Source organism: Poecilia reticulata, chromosome 11 (assembly GCF_904066995.2).
Source record: "Poecilia reticulata chromosome 11, P_reticulata-male-v2, whole genome shotgun sequence".
In the NCBI taxonomy this organism is placed as follows: Eukaryota; Metazoa; Chordata; class Actinopteri; order Cyprinodontiformes; family Poeciliidae; genus Poecilia; species Poecilia reticulata.
The window spans coordinates 22,648,326-22,675,462 of NC_088840.1; the positions used below are offsets into that span (position 1 = coordinate 22,648,326).

The following is a 27,137-nucleotide window of genomic DNA, read 5'->3' on the forward strand; positions in this document are numbered from 1 at the left end:
GCACTATGACATCACTGATGACTGTGATACATCACCCTTTAATACCAAGTTCCACAGAGCAACTCATTTGATCTACATGTCAGAAGACCGAAAATCTATTTCACATCCTTGTACTTTAGAGCAACAAACAACAACAATGTCTAGAGAAGAAGGTAGAGACGAAGATGTGATGGGCGAGCTTGCCAGCATTTTTCAAGAAACAATTGTTGATGACGGCTTGGACAGACTGGAGAAAGAAAACCGCGAATTAAAACATATCGTGGAATGTCTTCGTAGTAAGCTAGAGCGATCCAAGTCGTGTGCAAGTGCTTGCTGGGATAGAAACCTGCAAGCAAAATATGATATGGCAGCCAGCCGAAACAGAGAACTCCGTGCGGAACATGAGTCGGTTCGTGCAGAACTTGATAATATGGAGCGCGAATATGAAAATACCAGAGATGAGGGGCGTCTTTTAGAAACCTCTCAAATATCTCTGAAAAGAAAACTCAAGGAGATTATGGCGGATTTAAAGACGGCACAGAGGATCCTGGATGAAAACTCTGGAGAGCAGGAAAATCTTCGTAACGAAATTAACATTCTCATGAGCCTGGATGCCTTTTGTAATGAAGATCTAGAGATGTTAAACAGAGAGAACATGGTTTTGTGGCAGAGAAATGCTCTGCTAAAGTCGAAGATAAGAGAACCAGGAGAGGAGGGCAACCGGGAACAACGTTCGGTTCTGAGGAAAGTGGGGAGCTGGGCATTTACCACTTTAAAGACGATGTACAAGTCGGGAACACTGAGGTACTGGGTCCCACCGTGGCTGGTATAGTTCCTCTGGTCAGTCTTGAAAACTGCTGCCTTGATCTTACTGGCTGTTCCTGAGTCGCTGGCTGTTTACTAAATCTCACTAAACTGCACACTGACTGTACACTGACTGTATTTAATAGAGGTGTGCCGATCGATCAGCCACTGATCATAATTGGCAGATTTTCGTGAAAAAATGCATGATCGGTGATCAGCGATCATTGGCTCTTATTGCCGATACCGATCACCTGCATCTCATTTCGCAGCCTGCCTGTGCAGCTGGTCTCCTCTTTCCTTCACACTGCGCAAACGCGCAGCAACAAATCCTAAACCATGTGGAACTATAACGCACTGAATGAATGGGGAAGTTTGCATGTTGTGGCGGAAAATTGAAGCAGGTCAAAATGCATCAACACAATGAAGCTAATACGACATAAAAACAATGCTATACTTGACGGAGTTTGGCTACATCGAGGCTCACTGCAGTAAAAAAGACATATGGAGGATCAGACAGCAGGTAAAGCAGCGCACAGCTACAAACACTCACCCAGATTAGCATGACGGTCAGAAAGCTAAACAAATAACCCGGAAAATTATTTAAGTCTTCGAGCTGCGATGTAAGACACTGGTTCTGCTCTCGCTGTTGAACCGCTGCTACGCGCTACAGGTAGTAATATTTCACAGACGGAGCGCCGCTTCTGCTCCACCTGGTAATGACTCTCACACCGAACCTCTGTTTAAAGCTGCAGCATCTAACCTAAAAAAAATACATTTTACATACATATTAAAACTTTCGCTGTCCTAACATGAGACAGATGATCTCTAAAAAAAAAAAATCGATCTCCTCCCTGCTCTGCATAATTACTCTGCTCAGTCAGAAACAGCCACTCAGAACTAGCAGTAATCAGCTAGCCGCCATGCTAACAGGAAGTTTTCATTCAATAACTCTGGATTGTTTATTGTAATGGAACCTGTTTTTGCCTTTGAATGTTAAGTTTTATACTTGAATTTTTTTGGCAATGTTGAGAGGTTTTATTTTTGACTCTTTGCATTATTTAGCCTCTTCAGATTCTTCATATGTTATCAGTCTGTTAAAGATAGTATTACTGATAGCAGTAGATTCTGGCTCAACCGGCCCTTTAGGAGCAACTTCAATAGTTAAATGATTGAACACTGGAGCTGGAGGACATTTTAAAAAATAAAATAAATAAATAAAACAACAGAAACAACAAATAAAATAAATTATAAAGTCTCTGTAAAGAAATTGTTTATTTGAGACCAAAACACCACAGTGAAGAGTTTAGTCATCCGGTTTTTGGTAGAAATAGAGAAAATAGAGAAAATTGTTACGGCAAAGGGAAATTATTGAGCTTGTTATTATCTGTTTATCATCTGATTTATTGATTTATTGCGACAGGCCTGATCACACCTCAACTAAAAGCAGAAACTGTTAAAACCTGATCTAATGGGACAGAGAAGTGGAAAGATTACAGAGAGTAAGATTAAACCAGAAAGAAGAAAATCACAAACTGGTTGCAAACACAAACTCTGCAGAAGGTTAAATACTGATAACATCTTCCATAAAACCAGAGTCGGTTGTCTGCTACGCTGCTTTAAAAATAGACATTTCCATGCGGATGCGGAGTCAGGAATAAAGTGCGTGTTTCTGCTGAGAGAGGTTCTGTTCGTGTGTTCGGCTCTATTTTAGCTGCAGAAACTCGTGTTCCTGTTATTGTTGCCGAGGCCGGCCGACCGGACCGAGCGGCGTCATAATGACTCACCGTAACCCAGTTAGCGCTGCGGCGGGGAGCTTCATCTCATTATTTACATCGTAAATCATTAGATTTATGGGTAAAGACGCGCTCAAGGGTGAGAAGAAAACAAGTTTGAGGCGTGAGTGAGAAGCTGTAAATCACTGCAATCTGCTCTGAAGCGGTGAAACGAGCCTGCCTGTGTTTCCTGTAATTACATATTTATTTCACTGTGAGTCTCGGGGATTCGTCCTGTTTCTGTGTCTCAGAATGACCCGGGTCCGCTAACTACTGCAGCCAGAGGCACTGAGTGCGTGTGTGTGTGTGTTGGATTTCTATTTTTAAAGGTAGCAGTTTACTCTGAAACTAAAGCAGAGAAGACATTCCTCCTTCATGCAGATATTTCTCATGAAAAATGCAGATAATTGATCGTCCGGACACCCAGAGCTCCTGTTTTTGTCTCGTATTTTCTGAAGCGTCTCCATGTCGGCGGCGCTGAGGCTCAGGCTCCATGTAAATAGTATAGATTGTGGTATTGATAATGGTATTGATGGCTTCTCTACATGTGACTGCCATGAACCCTGCAGCCATTAAACACACCATATGACACAGAGGAATGTTAAATCATTATGATCAAGAAATGGAGCAATTTTACATTTAAAGGTTTCTGAGTGTTTATGAAGCGACTTTTATTCATTTGTGTTACAGTTTTGTACTATTAGCTCATAAAACGTCTCAAGTTCAACAAACTTGTTTTAAATTAATACATAAACTGCAAAGTTATCTCATTTAAATTAAATATTTCCAATATTTCATTAACATCATCATCCCAGAGAAACTAAACATACTTTTAACATGAAAGCACAAACATATAGAAATATATATTTATTATTTTAAGCCCACTAAAAAGCTGCTTTAGACTTTTTTATACTATTTGGTTTGGAGCAAAAAAAACTGAAATTAATGATTAAATAAGATTTTCTCTATTATTATTGAAAGGGAAACAAAATGTCTCTCATATATGTCACAGTAACTGACATATAATTGTCCCAGAAGTTACTGAAATAAACGATAACATTGTTGTGTTGAGACCATTTTCAGGTAATAATAATCCAATAATGTGAGTTTCTCAAAGATCAATAAACTTTAAATTCTAATGAATATTTAACACTGGAACTGGAACACATTTCAAATATTCAAAATAAACAACAGAAATAACAAGTAAAATTAATTATAAAGTCTCTGTAAACAAAATTATCCTTTAAAAAAAGTGACTTATTGAGATCAAATCACCAGACTGGAAACTTTTATCATCCAGTTTTAGTTGAAAGAGACAAAAGAAAAAACAACAGTAAATCATGCAAATAGAAATTATTAGGCTCATTTTAATTTATATGCAATTAACTGATTTATTGTGACAGAACTGCTCACATATATATAATATGGACTTTCTGTCTCTTTTACTAGAATTTCTCTTTTCTTCTTCATTTATTGCATTTCATGTCTTTCTGATTATAATTTTTTATTTTTTCTAATTTAATTTTCTGAATTTTTATGCCGTCTTTTGTTTTGCAGCATTTGGTTCTGACACCAGCTGCGACAGAAAATCCCGTCTCTAATCGATTACAGATGCAGTCGTGTTCTCCTCGACTCATTTCAGCTCCAAATGCAAATCAGCGACTGCATGGCCGCAGCATGAGCATCATGCTGCATCCGACTGGAACAGCGATGTTAGATTCTTTTTTATTTATTCTTGTGAGACCTGCTGGTCAAGGAAAGAAGAACTGCCCCAGTTTAATAGACGTTCTGCGTTTCCTCGTTTCCACTGAGTGGTTCGCTGTTTTATGGAGAGAGTTCCCATTTGGACTCAAACTGGAACCAAATGCTTAACGTGGCGTCACCAGTGTGATAAAAACGTGATGCAATTGAATCTCGTTGTTCTGTCTCCCAATCAATAATGGACTGTTATGTAATCGGCACCAGTGCCCAAAGGAACAAATGTAGAAAAAATGGGTCAATGTGACCAACTAAACCATTTATGAATCAATTAAGCTTCATTGTACAGCCATTGTTTGTTTTTGTGAACATTGTAAGACATATAAAACATATGTTTATTAGCCAGTTACCAGCAACAACAAGTCAAACAAAATGCCAGTTGTACATAGAGGCTGTCAAGCAGGTGGGTCATGAATCTCGAACTTCTGGAGAATCGTCTTCGTACGCGCAGCTTTCTAGATAATTCAGTCATAATTAAGAAGTTATTGGAGTTAGCATCCAACTGGAGTTTGTCCATTTGGCTTCAGGAATGTGATACAGGGAGCAGCAACTGACCAAATGTAGGAGTTCTGCTAAGGGTTGCTTGGTAACGGACTGCTGGGGTTGCTAGGTAACGGGCTGGGGTTGCTAGGTAACAGGCTGGGCTCTGCTGGGGTTGCTAGGTAACGGCCTGCTGGGGTTGCTAGGTAACGGGCTGGGGTCTGCTGGGGTTGCTAGATAACAGGCTGGGCTCTGCTGGGGTTGCTAGGTAACGGGTTGGGCTCTGCTGGGGTTGCTAGGTAACGGGGTGGGGTTGCTAATTTGTAACCTAAATCCTGGGATCCCTCTTATATCTATATTCTCTCTGTCACACAGCATAATCTGGTCCTTTGGTTCATTTGAAGAAATAATTCTGGATTATTCTTAAACGTACATGCTGGGGTTGCTAGATAACAGGCTGGGCTCTGCTGGGGTTGCTAGGTAACGGGTTGGGCTCTGCTGGGGTTGCTAGGTAACGGGGTGGGGTTGCTAATTTGTAACCTAAATCCTGGGATCCCTCTTATATCTATATTCTCTCTGTCACACAGCATAATCTGGTCCTTTGGTTCATTTGAAGAAATAATTCTGGATTATTCTTAAACGTACATAGACAAAGTGTAACATTTATTTATGTTATAAGACAGTGTTATAATTCTCTTAATGAATAATAAATCTCATAATTTAGTTCAAATATTACAAGGAATCACGGGACTGTAAGATATTTTCATTGTCACAGACAAAAAAAGCCAAACAAATCATTTGTTTTTATAATAATCACAACTTTTAGTCTTATTGGTGTTTATGTAAAATACTAACTTATTACTCTCTTTACATTTACTTGGCTTTTTTTCAGAAGCCAAGCAAAATGTGGTCAAACTGTTTTTATCTTCATTTTTTGTCATTCTCTTTAAATCATATATTATTTTTATGATTACACTGAAATATAAAAATAAAATAAAAAAATAGATATAAATTACCCTTCCTGGAAGTATTTCTATTAGCACAGGTGTGAATTAGTGGTCTCAGGCTATAAATAATAGTTAATATATCATTGGAATAATAAAAACAAACAAAGTAAAAAACAAAAAAGTGTAAAACTAAAGAGTGGCTTGGTTAGATAAAATTCCCTGTTGCTGGTTTCATTTATTCAGAACTGCTGCTCCAGCAGAGTTAGGTTTTGTTAAATATGAATAAATGTCTCTTCCTCTCAGTTAAACCCAGCTGGTTTTCCTTTTTGCTCGGAAGCTTTCACCAAATTAACTTTTTAAAGTTGAACGAAGTGCAAACTTGACTGATGAATGAAACATGCAGCAAGGCGACTCGTTTTTTCCACACTGAATCGTCTCTGGTCTCGTTTTCACTAAACCAACAGCTTCATCGTCTGCACAGATGAACCAGAACCAAATTTAATAAAAATAACACTGCAAAACATCCATATTTATTCTAATAAACACTCTGTCCCACCATTGACTTAATGCACTAAAGATTCTCTTTCATATCATTCGTTTCGTGTCTCACTATGGGAACGCCCTCGGCGTGACCTCATCAGAAGCTCCAATTACACTCCACCAGCCCTGATTGGCTGGGGATAAGTCTGTCAGTGGCCGGGAGAGGGGGCATGTCCCACCCCCTACCTATTTATAGGACTGGCCCTGCACAGACAGATCATTCAAAAACCTCTTCTCGTTACGAGCAGAAGTCCCAACTGGTTTTCTCTCTTCGCCTGCCTTTTGGAGCCTAGCTTAACTGTCCATAGATACGGGTGCGAACTCGATCGCCGGGCGCTTCGCTTCCAGACTGGTAGTGTATAAAGGGAGAAAACTAGCGTTCAGTCTGTTGCAAAACAGCACTGTTAGCAGGAAAAACTGTGCTGGGTAGACATACGCTTCACTGTTTTTCACTCGAGTAGCAATACTCCATTGGTAGCAATACCGACAGAAGTAGCGATACTTCACGCAAGCTATTACTGTGCTAGCTACCAGCAGGGTAAGCCGCAACGCTCCGTACAACTAGCCATATCAGGCTAGCCATTTAGCTGTCACCAGCTTCACTGTAGCTTGCAGAAATCGTCCTGTACTTAGCATGGACGCCGGAAAGGCTGACGCTAAATCGAACGAAGGCCCACGACTTGCCCGTGTGGAAATAAAATTTCAAGCTGGGACACTCACCAAATGTGTGTGACGTGTCTCGGCTTAAGGCATGCCCAAGCAGCCCTTGAGTCATCGGAGGAGTGCTCTCATTGTAGCCGGCTCTCTCTCAAAGTGCTGCGTCGCCGTCTGGTCCGTCAAGTGACACTGTCCGGAGGCGACCCCGTCCTGGCTTCTGCTGTAGCTAGCCAAGAAACGGCAGCTCAAGGACTGATGCCGATCCCTGATGCAGAACCAGGACCAAGCTGGGGTGATATGCTTGACGCTGTTAACCCGTTGCCACCGGATGTGAGCGGCGATAGCTTCACAGCTTGCTCGCTCGATTACCCCATGGCAGGTGATGATGACGGAGACTCGAATGCAGGTTCTGAGCTTCTCATCACCGACGACGATGAGGATGATGAACCGCCTCTGGTGCTCCGAGGTCGGGTTGCAAAACCCACACCTTCGGGCGTCAGCCAGGCCGTGATGGCGACTCTTCGTCTGCCTGGATGTGGACCTGCATGACGTGTGTAAACGCGCTGCAGCAAAACTAATATCCAGTGGCCCGAAGTTCAGGCTGAAGCAGCAAGATCACGTTCGACGGCAAAAAGCTGCCAAAAGCCAAGAGAACGGGAAAGCAGTTCCTGCCTTCTTCCCGAGTTGCTGGAGGAATTTCAGTTTCCTGCGCAGCAAACCGTACAGGGAGAAGCACCCAGTGGCAGGTGGCTCAGTTCTAGACTGCGAGGGAATGGACGACCACGGTCCCGCCAAATGCCTCGATCGAGCCGGTGGTGGCAGCGCACCTTCACCCGAAAGCTTCAATGTCCTCGGGTGGTCGGCTCCATCCCTCCCTCAGCAGCGGACCGTTTCCAATCAAACTGACGGAGAAATCTACAAGGCGGCCGCTCTAACAGTCCGCGCCATGAACCCTCTTCCATGTTAATGGCGTATCAGGCGGAGCTGGAGGAGGAAATGAATGCATCACCGGACGCTACACTGTGGGACGAAGTGTGTATCATCACTGATCACTGTCTCCATCTCCATAAGGTAGCGATCCAGGCTATGGGAGAACTATGGGGCTCATGGTTCTACAGGAAAGAGCTAGATGGTTAAACTAACCACGCTTCCACCAGGGAAAAGGAGGACCTCCTCGATACCCCCATCACCCCGCAGGGCCTGTTTGGTGCAGCTGTTACATCTATGCAAAGAGGTGTGAGGAAAAGAAAAGGGATGATGAGGCTTTAAAGCTGTGTCTCCCAAGACGTGCGCCGGTGCACACAGCCACCGCCCCCACAACTCAGCGCCAAACCTTCGCACAGGCAGCGGCGCGTTTGCCTCCCACTTCAGAATCCCTAAGCTGCGAAGACCCAGACAGCTGCTAATCCTCCTTCGAAGGCGCTGCAGTGAAGGGCTCCTGGCCTAGGAAACCCGAAGCCGCTCGCCTGGATCAGCCGCCACCCGCGTCCACTCAGACGGTGAGGAGGAGGAAGCGTTTGGCCTGACAGCCTCTTGAAGACAGAGCGCGAGCTGGACTCGTTCTCAGACACGGCTCCGTTACCGAGCCCTTCCATAAAGTTCAGCAAAGTTCGGCGCACAAACGAGGGGATGTTCGAGCCGCTCAGTGCGCACGAAACGGGACCCTGTTCGGTTCAGAATGTCCCGCATTGGGCACGATTCATGTCCCACAAGCACTGTTTGTGTCACAGAACATTAAACTTCACAAGCTGCCGCATCCAGGCAAAACGCCAAGGGCGCAGCTAAAAATGTTGCAAACAAACAAATACCAATAAGAAGGGAGCTGGTTTGCGGCTCCCTGACAGGAGCGCAGCCTCTCCCCCCAATAAACAGACGCATGACCGAGGAAGCCCTCGCGCATGCGCAGTACGAGATGTGAAGTCTCGCAAACCAGTGCCACAAGGGGCGGTATTACCCAATGCAACACAAACTGGCCTGTCAGTCCGCTGTCACTGAGACTGATAAGCTGGGCAAACTGCACAAACTCAGAGTGGATTTTAAGAACAATAAACCGTGGATACCGGCTGCAATTGCCCTGCCGCCTCCACGGTTCAGAGGGGTGATTCAATCGCAGGCCAGTGGCTCCGCAGCTCTTTTCCTAGAGAGGAAATATCCTCTCTATTGGAGAAAAGAGCGATACAATTGATCCCCAAGGACAAAAACCAAGCAGGTTTTACTCCAGATATTTCCTGGTTCCAAAGAAAGGTGGCCGAGGGATGCGTGCAATCTTAGACCTTCGGCTCTAAACAGGCATCTGAGGAAATACAAGTTCAGAATGCTGACACACGCTTCTCTGTTACGTTTCCTACGTCCAGGCGATTGGTTCACATCAATCGATCTCAAGGATGCGTATTTTCACATTCCAATTTATCCACCACACAGGAAATATCTAAGATTTGCATTCAGGGGAAATGTTACGAGTATCTCGTTCTTCCTTTGGCCTTCCTTGAGCCCAAGAGTGTTGTGAAATGCACAGAAGCTGCCGTGGCACCACTCAGGCAGCAGGGATTCGTGTAGCCATGTACATAGACGATTGGTTGATCGCAGCTCCATCACAGCAGGAGTCTGCAGATCATACAAAGTTGCTCTTAAAACATATGCTGGATTGGGATTCACAATAAATGTGGAGAAGAGCATCCTATTTCCCTGCAAAGAATCTCTTTTATCGGTCTGTTTCTAGACTCTGCCAAGCCAGAGTGAAACTCACGGAGGAGAGAGTAAAATCACTTATGAACTGCATGTCCTGTTCACAGGAAAAATTTGTATCTCTCCATCTGTGCAGACGATTACTGGTCTGATGGCCTCAGCTTTAGACGTGTTCCATTAGGTCGCCTTCATATGAGAGGAGTCCAACGTTGGGTGGCTTCTCAGATGAGGGGCCTACACCCTCCCTACAGAGTGAGGGTCTCAGCCACCTGCAGCACAGCTCTACGTCCCTGGAGAAGTGTACACTTCCTAACTCAGGGTGTCCCATGGGAACTATGCACAGCAGAAAAGTGGTGACCACGGATGCCTCCCTGTCAGGCTGGGGGGGATCTTCGAAGGGAAATCAGTAAATGGACATGGGACAGGCACATGCATGTGTTCCATATAAATTATCTGGAACTGTTGGCTGTTCTCCTGACACTGAGACATTCCTCCTTTTCTAAAGGTCATCATGTATTGGTCCGGACAGACAATACAACTGTGGTGCATACATAAACCGACAAGGGGGTCTGAGATCCCAACATCTTCATATGCTGGCCCACAAACTGGTCATGTGGAGCAGCACTCATTTTCTGTCATTGAGGCCACTCATGTCCCAGGAGTGTTAAACCGGGGAGCAGATCTTCTCTCCAGGGGAAACCCTCTGTATGCAGAAGGAGACTTCACCCCGAGGTGGTGAAGCTGATCTGGCTGCGTTACGGGCAGGCCTCAATAGACCTGTTGCGTCTCGGGAAAACGCACAGTGCCCTCTATTTCTCCCTTCACGACCGGGATGCACCACTGGGGGGGATGCTCTCTCCCACCGTTGGCCCCGAGCTCTCCTGTATGCATTCCTCCGTAGCCCTCATTCGCCAACAATAGCCAGAGTTCGAGCCGAAGGCTTGTCAATGATCTCATTGCGCCTCACTGGCCATCAAAGCACTGGTTGGCAGAGATAATCCAGCTTCTCCAGGAGAACCATGGCCTTTACCACTGCGGCGGGACCTGCTGTCTCAGGCAGGGGGGAAATCCTCCACCCCCACCTGGAAAGACTGGCACTATGGGCCTGGCCCGTGAGTGGTCAACTTACACTCTGTAGGTCTCCCACACAATGTTATGAGACAATCCAGAGTGCGAGGGCCCCTCTACCAGGTCTCTATATGACTGCAAATGGGCCATATTGAAAGATGGTGTGGAGAAGCACAGGAAATACCATTTCAGTGCTCTGTGGTTACCATTTGACTTTCCTGCAAGATCTCCTGGATAAGGGTAGGGCTTTTTCCACCATAAAAGTGTACTTGGCAGCAATCTCAGCTTGCCATGTCGGTTTTGGTGGGAAAAATGTGGACAGCACCCCTTGGTTTGCCAGTTTATGAAGGGTGTTCGTCGTCGTCTTCCTGTCTCGAAGCCCCTGCCCCATCATGGGACCTTCCCCTGGTTCTGGATGCTCTGATGGATGCTCCATTTGAGCCCCTGAGACAGGTGGATTTGAGATTTGTACTCTGAAGACAGCGCTTTTACTGGCTCTTACTTCAGCTAAGCGGGTGGGTGAGCTTCATGCTTGTTCAGTGAACCCAGCTTGTACCATATCTCTGCAGGGAATAGAAGGGTGACCTTAATTCCTAATCCTGCGTTTGCCTAAGGTGTTGGGGTCATGTTCGGCAATAGACTGGTGTCTTTAGCCCCCACCTTTTCCTCAGTGGCGCAGGAGCGTCTTCATGGACTCTGTCCAGTTCGGGCCCTGCACACTTATATGGATAGGACCAAAATGTGAGGAACAGTGACCAGCTGTTTGTTTCTTGGGCAAAAGTCACCTTGGTAAACCTGTGTCAAAGCAGCGGCTTTCACACTGGATAGTTGCTGCAATTGCTTTAGCCTACACCTCTAAGGGACAGCAGCCTCCTGAGGGCCTTCGTGCCCACTCTACACGAGGTCGACCACCTCATGGGCCCTCTTTAGAGGAGTTCCCATTCAGGAAATCTGTGCCGCAGCAAGCTGGGCTTCCCCCCATACCTTGCTCGGTTTATAAGCTTGATGTCACAGCTCAACCGCTGGCGCATTCAGTGCTCAGCTTGGCGTCAGTGGCTCCAAGCACCCATCAATGACTTATATTGTCAGCAGTCGGTCTTGGTCTGCGTTGCAATCCGGGAGTCAGGATATCCCATAGTGAGACACGAAACGAATGCTATGAAAGAAACTTTAGGTTACTTTCGTAACCCCGGTTCTCTGAGTAGCAGAGTGAGTGTCTCACCTAGCCACCCTCCTTGCTCATTCGTAACGAGGAAGAGGGGGTGAGTTTTTGAATGATCTGTCTGTGCAGGGCCAGTCCTATAAATAGGTAGGGGGTGGGACATGCCCCCTCTCCCGGCCACTGACAGACTTATCCCCAGCCAATCAGGGCTGGTGGAGTGTAATTGGAGCTTCTGATGAGGTCACGCCGAGGGCGTTCCCATAGTGAGACACTCACTCATGCTACTCAGAGAACCGGGGTTACGAAAGTAACCTAAAGTTTTCTTCTTTACATCTTGAACAGACGGTATCATATTTATTTATCTGAATGAAACGAGTCAAAATCTTCAAGCTAATGAGCCAGATGTTCGACCTGAATGTGAAAAATATGAACTGGAATGGAAACAGCTGCTCTTATTTGCGTGAAATAATCAATAATTCAGTTTAAAAAAGCTGTTTTCAATATTATTTATTATTATTAAACATTATAGACGATTGGGTCATGGGTCAAACAGCCCATGACCCAATCATATTTTTAAGAACATCATTAGATTAAACACAATTAAAAACATTTTACCTCCCTGACAGTATAAAAGCTCCGATAACAGCGGATCCACAAGGTGGAGGTTTGGATCGGTTCTTTGGTTCCAGGTTTCTTCATGAAATCGGTGAGCAGCTGGATGGAACCAGATGGTACAATCTGTGGTACAAACACAAACTTATTTCTGTGTCATTGACTGTAAGCTAAACGAGCAGCAGAGACAGATGTGCACGAGTTTCTAAATCAGGAAGAAATGCTTTAAAACACCACTTACTGTGGATTTTTACCTTTTTTTAAGGGGACATACACAAAAATTACTTTTTGCACATTTTTGGATTTCCATTTGAATCTCTGCTCTTTCAAAAAAAATACATCCAGACATTTTTTGGTAATGCGTTAATGTTTTTGGTGTCTGGAATGAGCCGTTTCATAAATGTCCAATTTATTGAGTCACATTTGACAGATACCTCACCGTTACCTAGCAACCTAAGCTGATCTCCAGCACATTTGGTGAGCTGTTTTTACCGCTGTATGTGCTGTACAATGGCTACTGGAAAAGTCAAGTGTTTACCCCTTGCTGGATTCTTGTTGGCTGTGCAGGAGGCTCTACTTCTGCTCTTCAAAGATGTACTTTTGCATAATTGTGTTTGCAAATGCAGTACGTGAGGTTGATTGACAGTACTAAGACCCTCCTCCTGGCTTTGATGGGTTATTTTTGATAGAGAGCAGTGCAGGAAATCTTTTCACTGATTATTGGTTTCAACATGACGACAGTTTTAACAAATATGGAAAAGACAAATTTTGTAAAAGCTACTTATTGCAGCTTTCATATCATGACTGTAACATAAGTTTATTTTTCTAAATAGAAAATAATCCTATCCTGGCCAACTATACATTTTGTCATAAAGTTGACCTGATTTCAAAGTCCAAATAATAAATAAATAAAACGCTCGCCAAACAAGATGGTGGCCTTGGAGGCGCTGGCGTAACTCTGAACTATGGAAACCCAACGACTGCACGTGACAAAAATGCAGATTTTCAAAAAATTTAATCTTCTAAAACCAAAACTTTGATTAAACACTATGACTGATGTATCATCCTTAGGTTTAGCTACATTTTTGGGTGCTTATTTTTGAGTGAAAGTCTCATCATCACTCAGTGTCTCGCTCTGAATTTTAAACTTTACATGGTTCCTTTAATCACAGATTTTGCTGCCCTAGCAGAAGCTGCTGCCAAGCATCTGGATTAAGCAGTGGTGATGTAATCTGAGCGTTTTTTTTCTGTGTTGGTGTTTGCAGGTTAAAGATGAGCGTAAAGCCCAGGAAGTGTTTGACCTGGCTGATTACGAGCGTTCAGAGGAGCTGAGGAAGGCGAAGAGTCGGAGCAAGAAGAACCACAGTCGCTTCACATTGCTGCGCTGCAAGCAGCGAGGAAACACGGTGAGTTCTGCCTGCAGTCACCTGATAACCCGAAAGACTCGGTTCAGCTGGGTAGAAAACCTGCAGCGTTTGTTACATTTTCAGCTGCTGTGGTTCACTTTCACACTGCACTGTGTTAAATGAACCAAAACCTCTAAAAAACCTGTTCCCCTCCCCATCTGTGGGGGCGCTGCACCAAGAACCATTGAAGGAAACGACAGTGACATCTGACAAATACACTGAGCGCAACTTCCTTCTTCACAAAGTGTAAACAAAAATGGAGCGGTGTCAGATTTTAGCGATTGTAGGATTTCTCTTTTGTCTCTTGGTGAAAAACTAAGAGTAACAGAATGGAGGCTTACTTGCAGATCTTATGATGTCGACGCTGCACAGCTCTAATCGTCCGGTTTCAGCCGACCGGTTTCTTCTGCTCAGATTATCTATTGAAAAGGCTTATGAGGGAAATCCACAGGGTTTACTTTGACTTTAAACGTCAGCTGAAATGATTGGAAGATATGTTTTTCCTTATGACCGGACGTATGTTCATCTGTCACTTCCTGATGCCTCCAGTATTTATAAAGCCGCTTTGAAAGTTTTTATTTTGGTTTTTTATGTTAATTTTATTTTAGGTAACTTTTAAGTTTCCTGGAATGTTTTGATTTGTTAAGAAACTTTAAGAGTTCAGACTTTGAAGTAACTCAGGAACCTGAGAAAAGATCAAATGTTAAAGAAGATCCATCCGTCCATCCGTCCATCCGTCCGTCCGTCCGTCCGTCCATCCTCTCTCCTTAACAACAATTTATCATCTTTTCTTCTTTGCATGAAAAGCACCAAACATTATCAGAAATCCTGATTTCAGAACCAACAGATTCCCATTAACCTGCACATAATGACTGCTGAATTGCAGGTTAATTTGTCCTCTACTTCCTGTTTCTGCTCTTTGTGTTTTTTTTGTTTCCTGATCACCAAGGCTTGTGTTGTTTTGCTTCCTCCCTAGTCCTCCACTTTCTGTCCAATTTCACAATGTTTTAGTTGAACAATCCGGTCAGGAACCGGAAAGACCTGTCCACAAGGAGATATGTGAGAATGTTACATCAGCTATTTCATGGGCGGTTAGTCTGCATTTATCCTTTCCAGATGTGAAAACTTCCTACAGTTTGTCCTTTCCATGTGTCTCTGCTCGTCTCCGTCTGTCCTCTGCTTCCGGAGATTATGCCGTCCCAACTGTCCGGCGCAGCCGCCCCATTGGAGCGTTTTGCCCGTCAGGATTGGTGGATCTAAACGTTTATTTCCCTCCCACTCACCCTGAGCTGCTCTGACTGGCCGAGCCCTGACCGTTTTTTCTTTACCCCCTGAAAAAGCTTAATCTGCAGAATCCCATTAGTCCGTGAGTTACAGCAGAATAATCCCTGAAACACTTTCACATGCCAGTCTTCCTGCTTACTCTTTCTTACAGTCGTGCAAACTCTGAACTGAGGCAGAGAAAACGTGACTGAAACGGCTTTCTTGTGTGTAGTAGATTATGTCCGCTTCAGTTTACAGATTAATATTCTGGAAGGTTTTCTAAAAAGTCACTAAATCTACTAGCTAAGAAGGACATGTAGCCTTCGTGTTTGTTAGTACAAGTACTTACTCTGCCAGTCACCAGAACCTTGATATTCACGTGAAGAGTTCGTACGTTCTTTATAAATCCGTTTAAATATTGATCGTATGCGTTCAATGATTCCAAGTCGTGAATCTCCTCCATGTCGTACAAACTCTTCCTGTTCACTAAGCAGTTATTAACTATCTCGTAGTTTGAGGTCAGAGGCAGCTTGTCCACATCGTCTGACATATTTTCCTTCTCAAACAGGTTGGTCCTGACAGTAGCCATTTTGTTCTTTTTCTCTTGTACATTGGTGAAGAGTATCCATGTTTCCTTTTTGTTGGTCTCAAAGCCGTTGGTCCTCTATACATTGTGCTCGCCCTACTAAGATGGAGCGGATTACTTCCGGTTCAGACTGGTGGGAACTATGTACAGGTCACCTTTAAAACATTGGTCATAAAAGATTAAATGTCGTCTTTTCCAGGTTCCTAACCTGGTGTTTCTGGCTGTGAGTCCGGAGGAGAAGGAGTCCTGGATCAACACGCTGAACGTGGCTATAATCAAGGCCAAGAACAGAGTTCTAGATGAGGTCTGACCTGGTCTGTCTAGAGGTTTTTAAGGGTATGAGGTGGAAATGTTGATTTCTTTCCAATGGGCTTTCAGGTGACCATTGAGGAGGACAGCGCTCTGGACCATCTGACCAGAGATCGGGCCAAGATCCCTCACAGCCGCCGGTTGCCAACCAGAGGACACCTCATGGCCGTGGTACAAACATCCCCCATTCCTCCTTCCTGTTATTCTGGATTACCACCTTTCATGAGATCGTCTCTGAAACCTCAGGCCTCCACATCCTCCCACGGCATGCTGACCCTTGACCTGGTTGCCGAGGAGGACGGTTTCTGCCTCGAATATGACGACGATGAATCCTGGGAGGACAGCTTCCGGGTCGACCTGCAGAAAGAGGGCTCCGGAGGTGGGGTCGGGGGTCGTCAGCGGGCAGGAACCGACGTCTCGAAGCTGCGGGTGACGACCAAAGAGCCCAAAGTGAAGACGGGGAGCTTACCGAGAGGCAGCGAGTGCTCCTGGGGCAAACAGTCACCCCTGGACGCCTCCAAAGTCCAAAAGAACCAGCAAGTCCAGGTGAGACACTCGCTGTGTTTCATCCAACTGTCATGAGGTTTTTGAGCGAACTTTGAAAATGTTGTAAAAAGAAAATGTAAGTTTGGTTTGTTTCCATCTACTGGTGTGGAGAAGGCCTGGATGATAAATAAATAGCAATAAATATCGCACAGCATTCTGGGAGATGTAGGCAGAGAGAAGACGATAGCCTCATGACCAGGAAAGCAATGCTGCTGCACTGCAAAAACACAAAATCTTACAAAGTAATTTTTGTTTAGTTTCTAGAGCAAATATCTTAATACACTTGAAATAAGACAAAACTAATATACAAGTAACTTGTCAGCAAGATACATGAGGTTGTTTTAAGTAAATAATTCCTTAATATTGATGAAAAAGTTCTAGTCTTATTGGCATAACAAGACATTTTCCACGCGTTATAAGTGAAATAATCTTCCAATGGAACTAGAACTTTTACCTGGTAAGATTTAGTGTTTTTGCAGTATGGAATCAACTCACTCACTCTTTGGTTACCTAGCAACTCACTCACTCTTTGGTTACCTAGCAACTCACTCACTCTTTGGTTACCTAGCAACGACCTGTTGAGTAACTGACAGTAGCTGTTTAAGGTTTCTTCTCCATTGTGTTTCATAACTACTAAAAATAAAAAACAACGCTGTAAAGTGAAAACTGTGGATAAAACGGGGAAGATCACCAGCTTGGCAGGATTTCAGACACTTAAAACAAAAAATATAGACAATTATCGATATTCATGCATGTTGTTTGGAGCAAATCAGCCAGGCTAGCAGGATTCGTTATATGTTGACGCTACGCATGGATGTAAACATCAGGAAGTAGAGGTTTCAGACCAGCATGAACCATCTCACCTGGAAAAACAAGATTTTTTTTTTAGTTGGTGTGTTTCCATTGAGCTAATTTATTTTTGTAATTCCCATTTGTGCGATTTTATGGTCAGTGCATCATCATCTGTGAACGGGTTATGCCACAAACTGCTGATCTGACCTTTGCCCCTTCAGGTTCTTCAGGCCCAGTCTCGAACGCCGCAGCCAGGGAAGAGGTTCAGCATGCAGGGTCGGAGTCGCTGCGCCTCCATGGATGAAGTCCTGTCCTCCAGGTGAAACATCCACAGATTAACCTCTTAATCAGGCTGGAAATTACTAGATTATCATCTTGTAGTGGTTCTTTTCACTGGCTAGAGGCTCTGGATCAAATATTCTGGTAATTTAATTTGATCCACTTTTACAATAACCTAGAGAAATGACAGGTTTTAAACTCAACTCCTTAATCTGGAGGACAAGCAGAGCCTCTGACAAATTATGAGATTAAAGTCGGAATTCTGACTTTAATCTCAAAACTTTGACTTTAATCTCAGAATTCTGATTTTAATTTCTGAAGTCTGGCTTTAATTTCAGTTGCCCTAATCCTCTTCAGTTCCAGATATGTCAGATTTAATAAATTACAGTCACACTGATTTGTTTTTTGTTACGTCTAAATATATTAACCGTTATGCTATCAGGAAGGATATTAGAGATTGTCAATTAATTTTACGGGCACTTTAACAAATCCTGGGATTTTTGACAAACAATTTAACTCATGCAGGAAAAGTGAAATATGAGCACTGAATCTGAAAATAATAAAAAAATCATGGCTCATCAAAGCAACACAAAAACTGTGAGCACAAATTTGATTCCTAGTGTGATCCCTGTTTGTGCTTTTAACTCTGGACTTGGTTTGGTTGCAGATAAGAGAGAGACGCATTTCCACCTCTTCCCTATTTGAATCCCAACTGAGGCGCTACTGTCTGGATTTTGCATATTCTCATTTTGCATGTATTAGGATTTTCACCGGTTATTCCGGTTTACTAACGGAACCACGTGTTAGTGAGTCAGTAACTCTAATTTGGTTGTTCATGGTTGGTCTGTTGACTTAACCTGGATGTTTCTGTAGTTGGAGCTACTGATGGGATTTCTCTAATTGGCTTTACTCTTAATTTTATTGCGTTATCAGATTGACACAGAGACTTTTTCAGCCTTCCTAAATTAAAACATTACAGCAGTGGTGTCAAACTCGTTTTTATTTTGGGCCGAATCAAAATCTGAATGTTCTTAAAGGGCCGGTTGCACAGAATCTATTGATAAAACCAATAAAACTGTTAAAATATCAATAATAGCTGTTCCTCTGGGATTTGTGATTATTTTAGTGTTTATTTTTGCTATCAAAATAACAGATTTTGTGGTGAATTTAAGAAATACTTGTAATCGTTATTCTTTTACAATATTTACACTAATGTATGATGTCAATGTGTCTCGTCGTATCAGTTACGGATTCAACGTTTTTGACCAATTTTGAGAAAATTAGCAGTAAAATCAGGAAAAAATTTGGAAATTTGTTGATTTTGTGTGATTTTTGCAGATTTGTGAAAAACTGGAAGGACTTATTGATGTAATTTGGAGTCCAGAGGGCCATAGAAAGCTGCGGCGGGCCAGATTTGGCCCCCGGGCCTTGAGTTTGACACCTGTGCATCGTGCACAAATAGATAAAAAATAAAATTAAAAAAAAATAGTTTCTATTGTGATTATTTAGTGTTATTTTATCAAAAAAATTTTGGTGAATAAAAAATTTAACGTTATTACAATATTAACTAATGTATGATAAATGACTATCATCGTATAACAAAAATTGAAAAATAAAAAAAAAAAAAAATTGTTATTAGATTGAAAACAAGAATGATAATTATCAAAATAGAAAGCGGGCCAGATTCCTGATTAACTTGATTACAGTATCACATTTTTAATGTAGTTACAGCAGCAAGTCTTTACTGAAGTGTATTTGTATTGCAAAAGCTCAAAATCTTACAGAGTATTTTTAGTCTGATTTCTAGTGTAAATATTTTGAAAAAAGATAAAATTAACTAACAATAAACTTTTCAGTAACATATTGGAGCTTGTTTTATGTAAATAATTCCTTAATATTGATGAAAATGTACTAGTTCCACTGAACAGACGGATTATTTTACTTAAAACGTGAGAAAAATGTTTAAGTGAACTGCTTGTAGAACTAGAACGTGGTTGCTAGGTTACGGGCTGGGCTTGGCTGGGGTTGCTAGGTAACGGTGCAAAGCCAATTGATTGCGGAACTTGTATTTTTCTTAGCGATATTAAGCAATTATTGACTTAAAACAAGCTCCTGTATCTTGCTGAAATGTGTTTGTAAATTAATTTTGTCTGTTAAGATATTATCACTAGAAACTACATAAAAAATACTTGGTAAAATTTTGTTTTTGAAGTGCACATTTCAACCTAATGACCAGAAAAGTAGAACAATCACATAAACTGAAAGTGAACTGATGGACTTCTGGTGCTCTGAACACACAGAAGCTGATAAATGTTTAATAAGAGGATTTAATACTCGATCTGCTCTTCCAGACCAGCAATGATTCGGTCAGAGTTTCGTTCGGCTCTTCGTCGCTGTCCGACCGAAGAGGAGGCGGGCAGCGGCTCCTCCGCCCAGCCTGTCGGCCAGCTGCAGAGCCTCATCGCCCAGAGGATGCAGAGAGCCCAGGAGCTGCTGGAGGAAATGAGGCTGCAGGTCGGACTTCTTCAGAAACCTCCGTCCCTCCAGCTGTAAGCTGTGAAATGATGGTAAATGTCGCTGTTTATAGGAGCTGCAGAAGGCCAAAGCGGAGAGAGAACGAGGCGGCAGCTCAACGTACCTGAAGGGGATCAACTCCCCTCGGCTTCACCACCTCAGGGGCTCAGACTCTCCCCACTCCAGGTTGGCCTCATCGCATTCTGTGACAACTAGAGATTATTTTAGTCTGACAATTAATCGATTAATCAAATAAACAAATTGGTATATTCTACAAATTTTTCATTTAAACACTTGTGCCTTTTCTATACAATATCAGAAATATGTTAAACTATGCAAATAAACAATTCAGTTACTTTTTTAATTAGGAAAATAAATGTTTTATTTCCTAAAATGCAATCTTTAGTGAATTTTAACCAGGTGAATATAAAAACATGCCACTTCAGGAGTTTTGGGTAAAAAATATTTATAGATAAAGGTGTTTTTATCTTACTTGCAAAATGTATAAATATTTTGTGCAGTTTGGTTAAATGACTGCTCTGAGTTTGTTGAGGTTTCCTCCAGCAAATGTCCTTTTTTGAGTCTGTATCTAGTTTACAATTAATTGATTAATCCAATTAATGCAAGCTGTATTTTGTCCAGCTTTGTTAAATTATTGCTCTGAATAGGTTGTTTTTTTTCCAGCATCTAACTTTCTTGAGTCTGTATACTCTAATTTACGATTAATTGATTACTTAGTTGACGATTATTTTTTAAAAATCGCTGAATCTGATTAATCGTTTCAGTCCTAGCTGACAGAGTTTCCTGTCGTCATCAGCAGATCGTCAGGGTCTCCGAGGAGCAGGAGCAGCGACTCGCCTCGCCTCCGGGGCAAAGACTCGCCTCGCCTCAGAGGAAGGGAGTCTCCTCGATCCAAAGCCAAGAAGAACCGCTCCAAAGCCGCCGACTCGCCTCGCTCCAGAGGGTCTCACTCTCCTGCAGCTAAAGCCGCCGACTCCCCTCGCCTGAAGGATCCGAGCGCCTCTCCTCGATTGAAGAGCTCCGACACTCCAAAACCGAAGGGGTCATCGTGTTCCAACAGAAAGGATTATTCTCCTCCACAGAAGACTCCCGAGACGCCGCCATGTTTGAATAGATCCAACTCCTGTCAGGCGGAGGGATCCGGTTCGTTGCAGGGCAGCGAAACTGACTCCCCTCATCTGGGCATCATTAAGGAGAACCAGCAGAACCAAAACTCCCCTGGTCTGCACAGATCCTTCGACTCCGCGCTGCCCAAAACCCCCGACAAGCTCCGCGTCTCTCCTCCTCTGGAGCCGCCCGAAGAGGATCAGGAGGTGGAGAGGCGGCGCGCCGAGGCCGAGCGGCTGCTGGAGGAGGCGGTGTCGTCCTGGAAAGAGGCGCAGGAGGTCCTGCAGGAGGTGAAGGAGCTGCAGAGCCAGACGCTGAGGCGGCAGCGCAGGAGGACCTACGAGAAGATGACGACAGCGGCGGCGGTGGCTTTGCAGCCTGCAGCGACCGCGGCAACCGCAGCCGGAGAGGAGGACGACACTCCGGCCTCCCCGACGTCACCGGAGGACGACGAGGAGTCCGAGACGCCATGACGAGAACAAACATCCTTCAGCACTACTCTGCATGCATACACTGCAAAAAAAACAAAACCTCACCACATTTTTTTGGTCCAGTTTCTAGTGCAAATATCTTAGTGCTCTTGAAATAAGACAAAACTAACTTAAACGTAACATTTCTGCTAGAAATAGAGGCTTGTTTTAAGTAAATAAGTCCTTATAGTTGACCTACTGTGCTTCTTTGAACAGGATAGAATAGATTTATAGGTTATACAAACAGTTCATTGCATGTTTTGCACAAAATCCTTATCAGATAATTAGATTTCAGACTGGCAAGTTTTGCTATTTAGAGTTCCTTCCAGTTGTTTCAGGCCGTTTTGTCACTTTAAATCCCAATAAGCTGCTGCTGGCCACGCCCCCAACTCAATGTTTACACTCTCACTTTAAAATGGCTGCAAACAGATACGCAATCGTACATCTTTGAAAAGCAGAAGTTGAGCCTCCTGCACAACCAACAAGAATGCAGCAAGTGGTTTCTGGATGGTAAGTTAACAAAAAAAAAAACCCTTGTCTTGCAGCCATTGTGCAGCACATAGAGCAATAAAAACAGCAAAGCAAACATCCTTGACCTCAGATTGAGTTGCTAAGCAACGGGCAGTGACTGCTGATTTGTGAGGTTACAGACAGACACCAGGTAAGTGTTTTTTAAGCACTTAGGCTTTTTAGAAGCAGTAAAAACCCAGATTTAAGTTTTTAAAAAATTGCAAAGTGTGAGCTTTGTATAATACGTCCCCTTTAATATTAACAAAAAAGTACTAATTCCACTGATTATTTCACTGATAAGACATTTTCCCATAAGTAAAATAATCTGCCAGTTGAACTAGAACTTTTCTATCAATATTATGTAATTATTTACAATAAAGCTCCTATTTCTTGCTGAAAAGTTACATGTAATTTAGTTTTGTCTTATTTCATGTGTAATAATAAGATATTTGCTCTAGAAACTACACCAGAAATACATGGTAAGATTTTCTGTGTTTGCAGTGTATGCACAAAAAACTAACAACGTTTACACAATTTTTACATTTTTGATCGTATTTCCAAAAAGATTTCAAAATTTTCATTGATTAAGGCAACAAGATGCACGTGACGATAAATGTGGATTATTTAAAAACCAGGGATACGTTTCGTTCCAGGGGATTCATTGACTTTAATCCTGTCTGGCGCTCCGTCGTCACCAAGCAGAAACCCCCTCTCTGCTGTCAGGAGACCTCCATCTGTGGCGGGAGCTCCACATTTAATTTTAATTAACGCAGCTTTAATGGAGAGGAGCTCTTCTGCACCTTCTCTCACGATGCTGCACGGCTTCCTTCTCTGTCTCTGAAGAGAAAATCCTCTCCGTTCATTTAAAACCAAGATGTCAAACCTTTTTATGATGGTCAATGAAGAGCACAAAATGACTTTTTTTTTAAAGAAACGAAATGAACTTCCAATTTCTGCACTGATTTAAAACTTTAACCTGCTTGTTTGCTGATATATCACTGAGTCTTCTTTGTAGCATTTCTTTTAAAAAGTCTTTGAAATCGTTTGATCGCCTGATTTAGTTGTCGCTTAAAGGTGACCTATTATGCTTCCTGGAACAGTTTAGCATAGTTTTATGGGTAAAACCAGCTAACCAATCGTCCTGGAGCTCCACTTGGGTTGCTAGGTGACGGGCAGAACTCAGCTGTGGTTGCTAGGTAACGGCGCAGTGCCCATGGAACGTGGCTCAACAGTTGAGAGAATTTTGAAATGGCTCTTTTGCCAAATACCAAAAAAATATTAACTTCTTACCAGAAATGGGTTGGTGTTTTTTTTAAGCGCTTGGTGTTTTTTAGAAGCAGCTGAAACCCAAATGGAAGTATAAAAATGTATAATAGGTCTCCTTTAATGAGCAGCAGATCTGCTGAAGTTTCCTTCCAGCTTATTATTGATTTTCAAATAATCTCAGTCTTTTCAAGCTGCATCCAAAATCAGGGAGTTTGAAGTTGTAAAAGATGAGCAAAAAAAAAAAAAAAGAAGCAATAATTACTGATTTTTATTATTATTTGTTTGTAATTTCAGGCTGAAAAAGAGCCGCAGACCAGCTCAGATATTATAAACTGCACTATGGACTGAACTTCTTTGTAACAATATTGCTGCAACCAGCTTTTACTGTATGATTGAAAACTGAAATCAGGATTTGATTTGCACATTTGCTGAATATTTGAGGCTGATAGTTGACTTTTTATTAAATCCTCACATAATGTTGGATTTTTTAAAAATAATTAATTTGTCCCTTTAAATTATTTCCCATCAGAACATTAACAAATGTGCTTCTGTTATATAAAGATCATCCAATAGATTTTAATATCAAGAAAAAAAATCAACTGAGTAGATACAAAATGCAGTTTGCAAATAATGATTTCAGTTAGGAAGGGAAGAAAGATAGCCAAACTAACCTGATTCTGTGTGAAAATGTAATTGACCTCAAAAACTAATAACTGGCCACAATTCATCACAATAAAGAAAGAAATTTACATAAATTACTTTTTTCTGTAATCCTACCACATCTTTCAAAATATTAGGTATCATAAAGATACTTTCAAGAAATTTAAAAACATCTTATGATTATGCAACTCTAATGAATTACTAATGAAAACTAACTGTGATGCTTGAACTATTATGTCACATTTTTAAATGTTACACTATTGATATTTAATAACGCTTGTTTAGAGATGAAAAACTGGGTTGTCTACAAGTTCTCAATTTTTTTCCCTCTGAATAATAAGGTATTTTCATACTTCATTTGTAATTTTTATGATGCAGTTGAAGTTAACCCATCTATAAACACACCTCCGGAAATGTTCAAAGACTTGGCGACATGAAAACAATCTTTATATTTGTTGATGTTTCGAAAAACGGTTGTTGTTTATGCTGTTGTTTCCAGATGTTTGTTCATCCGCACAAAAAACTCTGAATATAACGCAAAATACTGTAGTAACTACTCCAGGCCTGTGTGTGGCGCTGTGACGCCACCGCAGAAATACACCAAAGCAGGGAAGAAAGTGTCGTTTGGTTAAATAGACTACAACGTCAAAAAACAACTCATTAAACATGGTTATAGCTGCACTAAAATACAATTTGCGCACGTGAAATGTTGTTTTAAATCCAGTTCACAAACCAGAAACAATAAAAAAAATAATACCTGTATGTTTTTTATGGTTGCATGTAGAGGGCACCAAAAACGGGTAACATTAGCAACAGTTAGCTAGGTAGCTCAAATTATCCGTTCGATTGAAACTTTAGCTAGCTTGCTAGCTAACGGCCGTTAGTCACATTAGGGTCGCTTCACATTAATTTTATTTAGCTGTTACAACATTGATCAAACACTTATCTTAAAAGACAAATTAAAAAATGTCAGCTAACATACGATTTGGCTAAATAACTGCTGTTCCTGATCACTTCTTGATTATTTAATGATACAATGAATAAGTCGAATAAATCTGAACGTACATTTTACAAATTTACAGCAGAATAAATTCCACAGCTTTAAAAGTTCAGTTTTCATTTCAAACATGAAGGATGTTAAGAGCTGCTAATGTTCTGTTAAGGTTGAATATTGTCTCTGTAAAAAGTCACATTTTGTAAGATACAACTTTCTTATTTAAATTTGCAGTGTCGCAATGTTGAACAATTTTTTTCTCCAGTTTGTGAGTTTTTGCACATTTGTCATGAATACTGAGAGCATGGATAAAATAGCACTGACGCTGGCAGAGCTAAATCACATTGTGAGTTATTTGTACTGTGAGATTTTGAGAGGATGTGAAACAACTGTATTGATTTGTAATTTATTTATATGTTTATGCACATTGAAAAAAAAAAGCATTTTCTAGGCAGAATCCAATGCTGTAATCACTGTTTATATAGAAATACGAGTTCCTGCGTGGTTTGCTGATTTTACTTGACTTCAGATATATCTGTTCATGTTTTTTATGCATTATGGGAACACCAAAACAAAAACACTGCTGATTTTCTGTGCAACTATTGCTAATGCAAACTATAATAAGCTAAGCTGCTGGTAAGGTGAGCAGCTTCTCCTGCTTTGTTTTGCTTTAGGTTAGTTTCAACACCATGACGGGTTATTGGAAACTTCTGAGTCAAATCGACTCAAAGCAGGTCGATTCATCTCACCTTACCAGCTGATGATTTTTATTTCTTGTTTAAATAACAATAATAATAAAAAAAACAAGGTTGTTAGACTAATATGTGGATGGTGATGTATGTGTGTGCATTTTGGATTAACTTGTATGAACTTACACGGCTGCAAATTCACAATGCAACTGCAAAGTTGTGAAATAAAATAAAGAAGACTTTGACATTTACTTAAATGATGCCAAAATTCACATTAACTACTTTTTTCTTGTGTTAAAAATAGTTGCAGAAAAATATTTATTTCTTTACAAAACAGTTAAAAGATGTTCTTGTATATTAAGGACACAGAGTCAATATGTGTTTTCAACATTATATTTTTACCTAAATGAAAGAGTTTGACGCCGGATAAACAGTTTTTCTGTGATGGTAAGTTGTTTCTTAGCCATTAACACATTTATTAGATTGGCAGCTCAAAGACCCACCTCCGGGCTCTGATTGGTTGATTTTGGACAGGAGCTGTCCATTTATTCAGACGATAATGGATCTTACCACAGGGTCTACGTTTCATTGGCTAATGCCCATTTGACGTCACAGCGCAGCTATATCACGTGGGTTACCGTCTCACAAACTCATGCTAATGTACATTGTGGACTACCAGACCGACAAAGTTTTTGCGTCGGGACTCGAAAAAAAATGGTTCTCCGTCAGTGGGGTATCTGTACAGGCAATGTCAGGTATCCTGATCATGTTTGTGGAACTAAAATTCACAGATTTTCAAAATCTGAAATGGAAAGCCTTGCTTGGATTAAAGCTTGTGCACGACCACATTTCCAGCTCAACCGCAGCTCAACCGTCGTAGGATCAATAAGAACAAAGGAGTGTCTGCTGGTGTAAGTATTATTGCTTTGCTTTCTTTGTGTTTAGTGAAGGAAAAAAATTAAGTCAATAATAAACACATCCATTATGAAAACCTTTTAGCCAAGTACAGCATAATGGCAGTACCGATACAACTTCTACATCCTGAAGCCTGTCTGTTACATCTTTATGTTAGCTGAACAGATCAATATGCAATGTGTACTGTATCTGACATACATTAAAGATTTTATTTCACCTGAAAAGGCTTTTTACTAAACTGTAATCGTGTTAGCCACGCTAGCACCGAGTATCAGGCCTAGGCACACTAAAACATTTGCAAACAAAAGAAATCAGTCATTTCAAAAGTAACCCTCTAAACCACATA

General features: G+C 41.8%; 1 protein-coding gene across 3 annotated transcripts in view; it reads left to right on the forward strand.

Annotated features, from left to right (window-relative positions):
- plekho1a (pleckstrin homology domain containing, family O member 1a) overlaps nt 1–26,154 on the forward strand; it is a 33,805-nt gene extending 7,651 nt beyond the window's left edge. Inside the window, exons 1-9 of one of the 3 annotated variants that reach the window (XM_081612367.1) lie at nt 1,190–1,303; nt 13,730–13,870; nt 15,919–16,023; nt 16,098–16,199; nt 16,275–16,574; nt 17,588–17,685; nt 19,997–20,159; nt 20,233–20,345; nt 20,977–26,154. In XM_081612367.1, coding sequence (XP_081468493.1) covers nt 1,229–1,303; nt 13,730–13,870; nt 15,919–16,023; nt 16,098–16,199; nt 16,275–16,574; nt 17,588–17,685; nt 19,997–20,159; nt 20,233–20,345; nt 20,977–21,760 — 1,881 coding nt within the window. In that variant the 5' untranslated portion in view covers nt 1,190–1,228 and the 3' untranslated portion in view covers nt 21,761–26,154. Of the gene's footprint in view, nt 1–1,189; nt 1,304–13,729; nt 13,871–15,918; nt 16,024–16,097; nt 16,200–16,274; nt 16,575–17,587; nt 17,686–19,996; nt 20,160–20,232; nt 20,346–20,976 lie in introns of those variants that run through there. The other 2 variants (XM_008422259.3, XM_081612368.1) reach the window with 2 other exon arrangements.
- The last annotated feature ends 983 nt before the right edge of the window (nt 26,155–27,137 follow it).